The sequence below is a fragment of the Oxyura jamaicensis genome, chromosome 1, assembly GCF_011077185.1.
Source record: "Oxyura jamaicensis isolate SHBP4307 breed ruddy duck chromosome 1, BPBGC_Ojam_1.0, whole genome shotgun sequence".
NCBI lineage: Eukaryota > Metazoa > Chordata > Aves > Anseriformes > Anatidae > Oxyura > Oxyura jamaicensis.
The window spans coordinates 186,267,182-186,279,343 of NC_048893.1; the positions used below are offsets into that span (position 1 = coordinate 186,267,182).

General features: G+C 47.3%; 1 protein-coding gene across 1 annotated transcript; it reads right to left on the reverse strand.

Moving 5' to 3' along the window:
- Positions 1-212: 212 nt before the first annotated feature.
- On the reverse strand, positions 213-10,583 carry IL17D (interleukin 17D). The gene is made up of 3 exons (XM_035326490.1): positions 10,394-10,583; positions 9,964-10,253; positions 213-938 (listed from the first exon to the last, which is right to left on the reverse strand). The coding sequence occupies exons 1-3, from the start codon at positions 10,406-10,408 to the stop codon at positions 623-625; spliced, it is 621 nt and encodes a 206-aa protein (XP_035182381.1). The 5' UTR covers positions 10,409-10,583; the 3' UTR covers positions 213-622.
- Positions 10,584-12,162: the final 1,579 nt, after the last annotated feature.

Genomic DNA, 12,162 nt, shown 5'->3' on the forward strand with positions numbered 1-12,162 from the left:
AACAGTTTTGTACTCTTAGCAATTTGGCAAGTTTAAAAACAGCACTCGTAGAATGTTGTTTCATGCACGGCGAAGGTTCCCGTTCTGTAGTATATAAACAGCCAAAGGTGTAACGGCCAAGAACACTGCTTTGAGTTGAGATATGCAGTATAGAGGAAGGCTCTCCCTGCCTGAAAAAACATCCTTTTAACTACTGACTTGACACACGTGTGGTAGCTGTGTGATCTTTATATAAAAGTATTTAAAAGTAGAGTATAAGAGACTCCTTCAAAATATCTACAACCAGTAGTCTGCTACAGTAATAGATAGCATGTCGTACATTGGCATCATCTAAAATTAATTGTGAATAAGCAAGAATAAAATGTTCTGCTCTAAGGAAAAAAAGAAAAAGAAAAAAGAAGCTACACTGGAATTTGCAACAAATACTCACATGAGCTAAAGAAGTTCTTGGTATGAATTGCTGTCGCTAATGATCTGAGCAACAGGACAAAAATTTCCATCTTACAACTGAAATAACTGCAAGTAGGGAATCAGGGTAAGCTGGTGTGTGTTCTGCTGTCATGCAGTTTCCTGAGGTGGTGAAACGATGTGAATCCTGTACAGATGATTCCTCATACCCTCTTCATTCTGATGATGGCTTGTTCTGGTTTACAAGCAACTTCATTTCTTGCTTATCTATGCTGGAATTTACGCTTTCGGCCTCTTTCTCTTGCTCGGGGACACAAGTGCAGCCCACTGGGATAGTGACGTAGTCTTCCGTGTACACGTAGCGGCCCCCCGCACACGACGAGGTGCGGCGGAGGATGACGGTGGGCATGTACACCGGGGTGCTGCGGAAGTGAAAATTCTCCTCGCCGAAGATCCCCATGAGGCAGCCCTTGCACAGGCAGTACGCTTCAGGAATGTACTTAGGGTATCTCGTGGGATCGTATGAAATTCTACAGGAAAGCAAATAACAAAGATTCATTAGTATCTGTCCACGTATTCATCTGGAAAGCATTATTATAACGTTATTTGACTGTAAACATTTATACAGCGTTTTTGTTGTTGGCTTTATTTTTTTTCTTTTCCTGGCCAGGAAAAACAGCTGTAGTTGTTGCTGTCTGGCTTCTTATTTGCAAAACAGAAAGAAAAAACATGAACAGCTAACTTACAGAACTGCTCGGGTCCTACAGGGCACGCTGAAGTATGAAGTGCCTGGCCTTTGGAAACGTGAGATTCAGGGCTTTAAAAGGAGTCAGTCTTGCATTTGACAGAGTGGGTAACTGGGACATTAAAAAAGAACCTTGGACATTTCCATACTTTTGATCCACCTTAAATTCTTAAAAACTACTACAACTACTTGTTAACGTTGTTACCGCAGAAGCCATGACATGATGATTTAAAATGTTGTAATTTAAATAGATTTAAACTGTACAATTCTTTCTGCAATAGTTTTTGCTCCCTCATATGCTTGTGGTGTTCAGGGTTGTAAAGGCTCCTTTTCCTTGAAAGCAGAACTCAGCATTTCTTTCTCTAACTCACCTTTCTTGTCTCTACTTCTCCCTCTAACAGAGAATAACAACGCATGCATGCGTGCACTGAGATGAACAGCAATATTAATGTTTTTGCCACCCTCTCCTGCCACATTTTGAAGTAAGGCATTGCCCCAAAGGTTCCAGAGTTACGGCCTCTATTTTTTGTTGTCCTACATTTTGTTGCTTCACCCGCTCACTTTGCTTCCTAAAGCACCATTTCTGGAAAGTTCCCATTAGCAGTCGCTGGAAAGCTTGGATCCTAAGTACAGCTTGCACCAACAGAGTCCAAGAGACAACATTCCCCACCGGTCGTAGTTGGAGGCAGAAATAAAGGCGTGATATTAGGGTTTCAAGTAATAGTGATCCTAACTGCCTCAAAACTGGTGTTCTCAGCAGACAGTAAAAGCTGATAAGGTCAGCTTGTTTTTTTGTTTGTTTGTTTAATTAAAAATGAGTACACAGCATAAAAAATGAAGTGTGTAGTCATGAAGCATATCATGGTGATGCTGTATTTGTTCCTTAGATCTTCACCCACTTTTCCTTCTTATATTGTAAATAATTGTGGGGCGTGGCTGTAACTTGTTAATTACAACTGGGTGCCATTAGTCCAGCAAAAATGTTTGCATTGCCAGAAAAAGAGGATGTTTTTTATACGTGTAACATATGCTCACAGTCCTCTTTGTGAAGGACCTCTCCCCAGATCACTTTCTGCCCTGGCACTTCAGCACTGGCCCTGCTTGAGAGCTGGTCAAACCATGCACTGCATGTCAGCACCAGCCGCCTCCGTGCTCCTTCCCCAGAGCCCCGGGGAGGATGCTGACCCCACGTTTCTTATCAGCAGCACTCACTCATCTCTCACCTAACAGAAAACCTTTTTTCTCCCCATGCCCCTGCCCCTCCTTCCACGCAGCACGCTGCTCACCCACGCACAGCACGTTGCCAGGCCTCTCCTGCAGACGGCGGGAGTGGGAGGACGCTCTGGGAGACCATCTGGGCCAAATGCCTCCACTGAGGCAAGCCTGGATGCTTTTGCTGATGTTCACCCAGCCTGTTCTTAAAAACCTCCACAGGAGACTACCCGGTCTGCCCAGAGGCTCTGCTGCAGCGTTTGACTGCCTCTTTATTGGGTAAGTTTTCCAGCAGTGAAGCAGAGTGGGGTTTTTCTTGCAAACATAATCAATCATTTCCTGTGCTTGGCCTGGAAATTACAGCAGTGGAGGCTAAAAAAATGAGTAACAGCCAAAGGTCTGATATTAGAGAACGTACACAGCTGTAATGCTTATTGTGATGTGAAGTGCTGCAAAACCAGTACAGCTTCTTGCACTGGGTTTTAAACCACGGGATCAGGCTAGGACCACCATGCAGGAGATGAAGTGGGACGGTAACATGAGAAAAGTGAACAAATGAAGGAACTGTCAATCAATATCATTATTTATGGGGTGATACAAACTGAATAGACAATACCCCCCTTCCCACAGCAGTTTTAAAATAACCATTTGAAAAACTTAATGGATTTAAAGAGATTCCCTAAATTATGTTTCCTGAAATGCCACCGTCTGAGTGTTGGAGGTTGCATCCCTCCCCATCCCAAACATGTCAGCCTCTGAGATGAGACGTGACTTCTGCTGCAGAAGGGGCAGCGTAAGGTGCCTCCAGCTGTAGCGACACGGGCACTTTACTCAACAAAATCTGCAGCTGCCAAAAAAGCAGCCAGGCTCTCCCTCACACCTCTGCCCTGTGCTGGTGCTCATGTTCTTCTGGTCACAGGACTGACCGGGGAATTCCTCCAACTGGAAAGCAGCCTGGCTGAAAGATGGATTCGGGTCTTCTGCTGTCTTGCCGCATGTGAGCAGAGTCCTACACAAATGAGGCAGTGTGGACATGAAGCTGTAGATGTGAGCGGAGGGGGACTTCCCTTTTCAGGAGAAGTAACCCCAGCGTATCACATTAAAACAAATCTGGAACCACAGCTTTAGACAAACACAAACCCGATCATCCTTTCATCAAAAAAATAGGCTTTTTTTTACTGTTATTTTTGCGGTGGCCATATATTCTGGTTTCTTTGCCTTTTTAAGGAACTTGATTTCCTTGCAAAGAAATGTGACCAGTTCTTCCACAGCCAGACATCTGTGATGCTGCAGATACATTTTGCAAAGCTTCTCTGTCCCATTTGCACTTGCTTACTTTCCCCAGGAAATGCCTTCATGTTACAGGATCTCACACCAATGTGAAATAAAATGTCTGCTAGCCAGCAGAAAGTGGAATACGGCCATTTCTCCTGCGATACATTCCCAATTCAAACCCAAACATGAATAATTTCAGTGGCAGACTGTTAAACTCACCGTGTGTCAAGCCAGTGGTATTTCCTATACTGTGTTATCTCTAGCACCTGGTTTATGATGTTACTGGAAAGCACAAAAATGCTTGGTGCAAACAGCACTTTCACTAATAACAAGAGGATCGTGTCAGTGGAATCAGGGTCTACAACAAAACTCCCCATTCTGAATTCTCATGTGGCAAAAGTGTGGCATCAATGAGGTTTTCTGGAAGGACGGTGTGGTGTGATTTCCTACTTTACTTGGAAAATCTCTTATATTCTGAAGTGTGGCATAGAAACCACTGCTCCATGAGATGAGGATTGAAAGGAATCAGAGAGGCTCCAAACCCCAAATGAATCCAAAACATAGCGGTGGTTTTGCATCCAGACCAGAACTTTGGTAATAACGAACCAAAAGATGGGGGGTAATGCCTCCTGAAATGAAATGCTGCACTAAATGTACACTGCACTCTGGAACCACACCCAAGGTTCTGCATCTTCAGCTCAAACCTATTAAGAAACGTAATGAGTGTCATTGAAGCCCAATTTTATTCTTTCTAGAGAGCCCGTATCAGTGGGGTCTGATCTGCCAGCAAACCCTAGTAACATAGCCATGTGAGGGCACTTGTGTGACCTGCCTCCTGCCTTCATGTATTGCACATAATCGCTTTGTGCCTACAACGACAGGCTCTGCTGCTGAAGCTTGATGCAACTCCAAGCACTACCAGTCATGTTTTTAAGTCTTCTCCTGCAACAGGACAAACATGTTTGGTTAAACCTGGGTTAAATAACTGGATAAAAAGCATGCCCCAAGTTCCCCCTGACTCCTTCCTGCGCATAGTGAAAGATGCACCTAACGGGCAGGCACAGCAGTCAGCTGAGAGGAGCTGTCGATGTTGCTGTTCACGCAGCAAGCTGACTCTGCCCAGCCCGTGCTGCTCAGCTGCAAGTGACAGAGCAGCAAGCTGTGCGGGGCTGCTGTGTTTCCATCTGCTGGAACAAGAAGCAGGTTTGTACTGAACTGGAACTGCTAATGAAGTGTGACTCGTTCTAGGTTGCTTTTCCTTATGACCCTGTAAGTGTTTCGAGAGCTCCCAGTGAAAAACAAACTTCCTGCCTTTTATGCACTAAGCCTGGAAATCAAGAGAGACATTTCTGTCACAAGCAAAGCTCTTGCAAAGACTTCATCTGTCTTGTCCTGTACTGCTACTTTCATATGTAGCATTTTTAACAATATTAGCACTTTGTAGTCCAAACCCAGAGGGTCAGATGCTGTGCTGGATTCAGCAGGTACAGCTACCTCTTCAGAAAATCACAGCTGGCGTGAGGCTATTCAGTTACATGAGCACCGTACTTAGCTACCTGCGTATCAAACAGACTAAGCACAATGTAAACTCAACAAAAGAACGCCTGCTAGAGAGAAATAAATGTCTTGCTAAGAGAAAAAAATAGTTGTTAGCTCCTAATCCTGTAAATATTCCAGAGCACGAAGTAAAGGGATGATGATGTGCGTGTTAGACCTAGATAATATCCAGCTGCTGTACGAGCATGCACCCAAACCACGAGGACAGCAGTTCTGCGTCCCCTTCGGTTCTTGCCCTCACCTGCATCTCTGGGTCTTGCATGCTGAGCTGCATGATAACGTTAAATCTTGGAAAATGAGCTGGGTAATGTTCCTGAAAATCAGTGGAGTCTTATTTAAAGGAAATGCCATCTCTTGTATGACATTTTTCAAAAGCACAGCAGACAAGCTTGCCTTTAGTGTCAATGTTAAAGACAAACTTGTCTGTGTATTGCTTTTATTGAGATTTTATGTAAATAAGCACTAAGCCAAGGATGCGTATAAACTGAAATTGTTTTTTGAAAAGCAGAAAAAAAGCTAGGCAACGTTTGAGAAAGGGACTAGCTAACACTGGGTTTCATGATCAGGTTAACACTGATAATAACAATTAAATCTCTCTTTTACTCAGTGTTGCTGCCTAGGAACTCAGTACGGGAGAGAAGTTTAAGAAGGAATCCTTAAAGGATGTTGAGAAGCTTTGCTGATTATTTCATCTTACTGCCTATCAGTAAACAACCCCCCATGGAAATCACCACCTCTCTACAGAAGTTCTTTATTACTTTTCTAGCAGAGACAAAATGCTGGATGCGAAACAAAAGAAGGCAGGCTCAGCTTTTGAGAAAATAAAGCTCTAACCTCATCTTTCAAGCCAGTAAGTGAACCTTTAGTAAACAGAGGAGTAGGCTCCCAGAGACAGACACAGAAGCCATGAGACTTGGAAATTCAGAATCAGGAATGAATTCTTGAATATACATAAAGGGTGTTTGCCAAATTCATGCAGAAATGTGTTTGCAGAAGCCTCTGAACGTATTCCTGTAACTCTTGCTGTAATTTCTAGCCATGAAAGGTATTAGAGCCCTAAGACAACAGATAATAAAACTGAAGCCGATGAAAATAAACAGCTGATTAATGGAACAGCACCTGGGGCTGATTAATGGAACAGCACCGTCAAAGAAATCACAGATCAACACTGTCTGCAAACTTGCCATTGACTTCAGCGGGACCAGACGGCTCAACCTTTACACCTAGCTTTACGATCGGAGCCTACAAACGTGTGGGCACGTGTTTAAAATTAACCCCTTTTTAATGGCTCGTGTCTATGAATAAAGTTATTTGTGTGTGCATCTCTGGAGCTGAGCTTGCCTGGGTAAGGATTCACCATGCTTGTGGCTTCTGCAGATTTTAACAAGAGACACCCATCCTGTGCTGTTGGCACAGTGGTGAGACAAGCCCCTGCACGAACTCTTGTGAAGCTCCTGTGAAATACGGCAATGGCCAAGGACTGTGCCAAGGACCGTGCCAAGGACCGTGGCACTTCCCTGTAGAAGCAGCCTGTCTGGGTTTCACTGAGTATCCACGCAACGCTGCCAAGCAGGACAAGGAGTGCCAGGAGAGATGTCACAAACTGGCACACCTGATGATTTCACAGCATGTTGCTTTCAAGGCAGAGTTTCTGTTGCTGAGTCTACTTTTTTTTTTTTTTTTAAAAAAAAAAAAAAAAAAAAAAAAAAACAGTAATTCCAGTGCTGAGCACATCCAGCATCCTCCAGATTTTACTCGGCTCAACTGACTTCAGTTCAGGGAACTCTGATGTCTCTTTATAGCTCTGCAGGGTAAAGAGCGATACGGGTGGCTAAACTTCATGCTCCAAGCTATATGCTCATCTCCTGTGACCATCAGGATGGAATCTCCGTATCAGGCAGATGAATTAATATTTTCCCTTAACTTTTGCCTGAAATACCAACTGTTTGTTACCTGCCAGCAGCAAGATGTTGGATCAGATGGATCCTTGGTGCAATCCACGTGCAACTCCCGTATTTCTGGGTTATAGCAAGCCAGAAGCGATGTAAGTCTTGTAATTTGTATAACAAAATTAAAGATATTAAATAGAAAATAAGTAATGAGAACAGAACAAAGACAAGGAAAGAAACCACACAAGGATCACCTGTACTTTTACCCTGCCAAGCCTAATTCTTCCACACTGAACAGAATGACAAACTTGGATACAGGCAGTACAGTAGGGTGGATGTTATGCATGGATCTCGAAGTAATATATTTGATTCTTTCTCACAAATGCTGGTTTGAAAAAAAATCAGTTGACTTGAACTGTCATGCGAGCTGAAGAATTACAAGAAGCAGTGTTAAACAGCTGGGAACAGGTGCCTAGGGAGATCTGCAGGGGAAGGTAAGTAGAGCCAAACTTAATATCTTTATTATTAATGATCTGGAATGGGGAGTATAAACAGTATGTTAATGAAATCTGCAGATGGTCACAACGGGAACTGCTACAACACCAGTGAAGACAGAGAAATAGCACAATATATCTCAGACATGAAAATGCAGGTCAAAAGGAAAAAAGACTGTCTGCACTAAGGAGAAATCAACTGTTTGTAACTCTTTAGTGGCAGAAAAGAAGCTGGAGAGCTTCTGAAGTCTGCGATATGCTGGAATTGGGCAGGAATCTCAATGCAAGATTCAAACAGTGCCAGTTGTGCTTTGGGGGTGCCCCATCCTGCCGTAAGAGAGGGGACTGCCTGCTCTTCACTGGTGGAACTTGGTGAGCTCGCTTCTGGGCCTTCACCGCATGAATGACCCTGGTGATTCAAAGGCACAGCAGCAGGCAACAGCCACGACCCTTGGTAAGATAAGTGAAGGGGAGCAATTTATGAGGAAAACCTGAAAGAATTAAATGTATGCGGGCTCATAAAAATAGTTCTGTAATACAGGAGAGAGCTGTATGTGGACTTTCAGAATAACAACCTTGCCATAGAAAATACATTGCTGGGATCATTTAAATGGCATAGGTTAACCACCGACAAGACGTAACGTGCCACAATCTGCTTTAATGGAGAGCGGAATGTCCTTTTTGAAGAGACACAACAGCTCCAGTGGGATTTGAGAAATTGCTTAGAGGGTAGCGGGGTGAATACCTGTCACCTGAATGCTGCACAGCAGACCTGATCTTCCTCATGCTTTTTCTATCCGGCTTCACAATCTATGAAACAGCAGGTTGTAATAAAGAAAGCACATCGCTGTTCATAATGAGCGATTTTATATTTTACACTTTCATTGCACATCTTGCAATGTCTGTTGCTGCCTCATAGTGCTAGTGATGAAGTAAAAATGGGATCAAGAGACAAAGCGGTGAGATCTGCTAACTAGACAGTGTTCTCTCTTATGAACTAAGCCTATACAGAGCTCCAACTGAAAATAAATACCTGCCAAAGAGATGTGAGTATGGAAATCACCACTTTCAGACAAGGAGAACAATTTTCTGATAGCATGAGTATTTGGCAAATCCACTGTAAAAATACCAGAGTCTACCGGTAGGTGTTCATCATACTTGTTTTGAGCGTGTTTAGGTTAGTTAAATAATTCTCAGTCTGCTTAGAAAAAAACATATTACTAAAAATACTATTTCTAAAAATACTTTGTTTATGAAAGGCTTATTGATCAAATAAACCATTTTTCTCTCAGTAGGATTACTTCTTAAACTAAAAGTGGGCAAAAACCATGCCACAAAATAAATGTTTATGGGAGATGGCTAACAAGGAGATGTATTTAAGTCTGCTGGATATACAGTAACTGTGTCAGTATTTATGAAAGATAACACACAGAAAGCAGCAAGAAAGTTCCTTTAAAGTTTGTGCCTGTTTTAGCTTCCTGTTGCCTGCAGTATCTTCACAGAGAGCTGGAAATTGTGCCCCCAAATCTGTCACTCTTTTTCAGCCAAAACTACTAGAAGACTTGTCAGTGAGAATGGGACCAAAGTTTCCAAGCTTTTTCAGAGTATCCCACAGAAGCACAGACCCTTGTTTTGGACATTAAGCAGCCTAACAGCAGATTTAGTTTGCTTATTTTTTTTTTATGCCCCCTTAAAAACAGCCTGTCAGCCACCTCGGGGGATGTGGGTTTGCGAAGTGCTGGTTGAAAACAGATGTAGAGAACCGCAGCACTCATGCCTCTCCTACGCTCTTACAGCAAACTGGACGGCTAGCTGCTGGGAACACTGGTGTTGGGATACACGGAGATACAGCCCCGTTGGTCCGCACCCAGGGCACGTGCTGCTCTCAGGTGCATTTAGAAGCCAGTGGTGGCCGGGGTCACGGCTTGGGGAGAGCATCTGAGACCCGTGGGGCTGCCATGAGGTGACGGGTGGCGTGCTTGGCCGTGGCCTGCTGTCGATGGTCCTGTGTGTCCAGTCAGGTTCCCCCCCATGTCCAGTCAGGTTCCCTGCTGAGTCCAGTCAGGTTTCCCCCGGTGCCCAGCCATGTTCCCCTCTGCATGCAGTCAGGCTCCCCTCTGCATGCAGTCCGGCTGGGGCTCTCACACGGCGCTATCCGGACCCCCTTTGGGAGTGCTCCCCGTGCGTGCAGCCGCACCTCGCCCCCCTCACGCCTCGCCCCATCCCTCCCCGTCCCCCCTTTCCCCCCGCTCTCTCCTCACCCACCGCCTCCCGCCCGTCCCCGCCGCCCCTCCGAGCAGCGGCACAGCCCCCGGACCCCCGTCCCCGCCCGCGTCGCCCCCCTCCGAGCCACGCCGACCCCTCTCGCCCCTCCGCCGCTCACCTGTACGCCCAGGGCGAGGCGCTGCGCAGGTTGACGGGCAGCCGGAGCCTCTTGTCGCCGGCCGGCCGTGTCCCCGCCGGGCAGCTGGCGTTGTGCTGGCGGCCGGGCGGCTCGGGCTGCAGGGTGTGGTGGAAGGCGCTGAGCATGCCGGCGGCCAGCCGCCCGTACAGCTGCTCCAGCAGCTCCTCGGGCCGCTCGCCGCAGCTCCGGGGCCGAGCCGGCCGTTTGGGAGCTTTGGCGGCGTCCGAGGGGAGCGGGAGCAGCGCGGCGCACAGCAGCGCCGCCAGCACCTGCAACGACGCCGCCGTCAGCGGGGACGCGGCCGGGCGACCCCCGGACCCCGGCCCCGCCACCCTGCCCGGCTCCCCCCCCCCCCCCCGCCCCTGCCCCGGCCCTCGGCTCCCTCCCCTCGGTTCCCCGCCGCCCTTACCCTGCCTCGCTGCATGGCGGCGGCCCGAGGAAGCCGAGGGGAGCCTGCCGCTGGCTCTCCCGCCGGAGGAGCTGTTGGATAAGTGCCCCGCTCCGCGCTGCATCTCCCCGCGTGCCAGCAGCGGCTCAGGCGCTCCGCGCCGGGAGCTGCCCAGAGACCGGGACCGGGGAGGGGGAACAAGGGGGGGAGCCCGCAGCCGGGGTGGATTTGGCACACCGAGCTGCAGAGGTGTCTGGTGCCACCCCTGCTCAAGCAGGGACATCCAGAGCGGGCTGCCCAGGACCACGTCCAGGCCGCTTTTGGAGATCTCCAAGGAGGAGACCCCACAGCCTCTCTGGGGGTCACTGAGCAGATCCTGGCTCTGTCCTCTCTGCACTCTCCCTTCAGGGATTTAGGGACACGGATGAGATCCCCCTGAGCCTCCTCTTCTCCAGGCTGAGCAGCCCCAGCTCTCCCAGCCTCTCCTCACAGCAGAGATGCTCCAGTGCCTTCATCATCCTGGTGGCCCTCCCTTGGGCTCTCTCCAGGTCCCTCTGCTACTGGGGAGCCCAGAACTGGACCCAGAACTCCAGGTGTGGCCCCACAAGTACTGAGGAGAAGGGAAGGATCACCTCCCTTGACCTGCTGTCAATACTTTGCCTAATGCAGCCCAGGATACTGCAAGCTTCATTTGCAGCACATTGCTGCCTCATGTTCAGCTTGGTGCCCACCAGGACCACCTGGGCCTTTTCTGCACAGCTGCTTTGCAGCTGGGTGGCCCCCAGTAAGTCCTGGTGACTGTTTTTTTTTCCTCCCCAGGTGAAAGACTTTTCACTTCTCCTTGTTGAACTCTATGAGTTGTTGACAGCCCTTTTATCCAGCCTGTTGAGGTCCCTCTGGATGGCAGCATGGCCCTCTGCTATATCAGCTGCACCTCCCAGCCTTGTGTCATTTGTAAACTCGATGAGGGCATATTCTGCCCAGATTGATACATACCATTAATGAAGACATCAAACAGGACCGGAACCATTATTAATCCCCAGGGCACACTGATAGTGACAATATGACTTTGTGACCCTCTAGGCCTGAGCATCCAGCCAGTTTTCAGTCCAGCTCACCATCTGCTAATCCATCTTCATCAGCTTGTCTATGAGGATCTTATGGAAGTCTGTGTCAAAAGTCTTACTGACAATATCCACTGCTCTTCCCTCCTCTACCAGGACAGTAATTTCATCATAAATTTGAAGTTGGTCAAGCATGGCTTCCACTCCATGCTTCCTACACCTGATGATTTTCTTGTCCTTCTTGTTCCTGGAAATGCTTTCCAGGATTAGCTTCTCCATCACCTTCCCAGGGACTGCTGTGAGGCTGACTGGCCTGTGGTTCCCTAGGTCCTCTTTCTTACCCTGCTTGAAGATAGGAGTGTCGTTTTCTTTCCTCCAGTGCTTGGGTGCTTCTCCCAGTTGTCATGATCATTCAAAGATTATTGAGAGAGTCCTTGCCATATTAGCCAGCTCCCTTAGCACTCATAGGTGCATCCTATCAGGGCCCAATTGATGTACATATTTGCAATTTGATGAAGTATTCCCTGACTTGATCCTCTTCCACCAAGGAGGTATGTCTTCCTTGCTCTAGCCATTCCCTCTGGTCTCTGGCACCTGAGATGCCTGAAAGCCAGTCTTGCTGCTAAAGACTCAGGTGAAGGCTGCATTCAGTACCTCAGCCTCCTCTGTGGTCTACATAACCAGGTCCATTTTCTTACTCATCAATGAGCCCACATTTTCCCTAGT

Coding starts and splice junctions, on each gene's coding strand:
- IL17D (XM_035326490.1), bottom strand. Junction 939..9,963: donor GCCTCGCCCTGGGCGTACAG/GTGAGCGGCGGA, acceptor GCTTTCCTGTAG/AATTTCATACGATCCCACGA.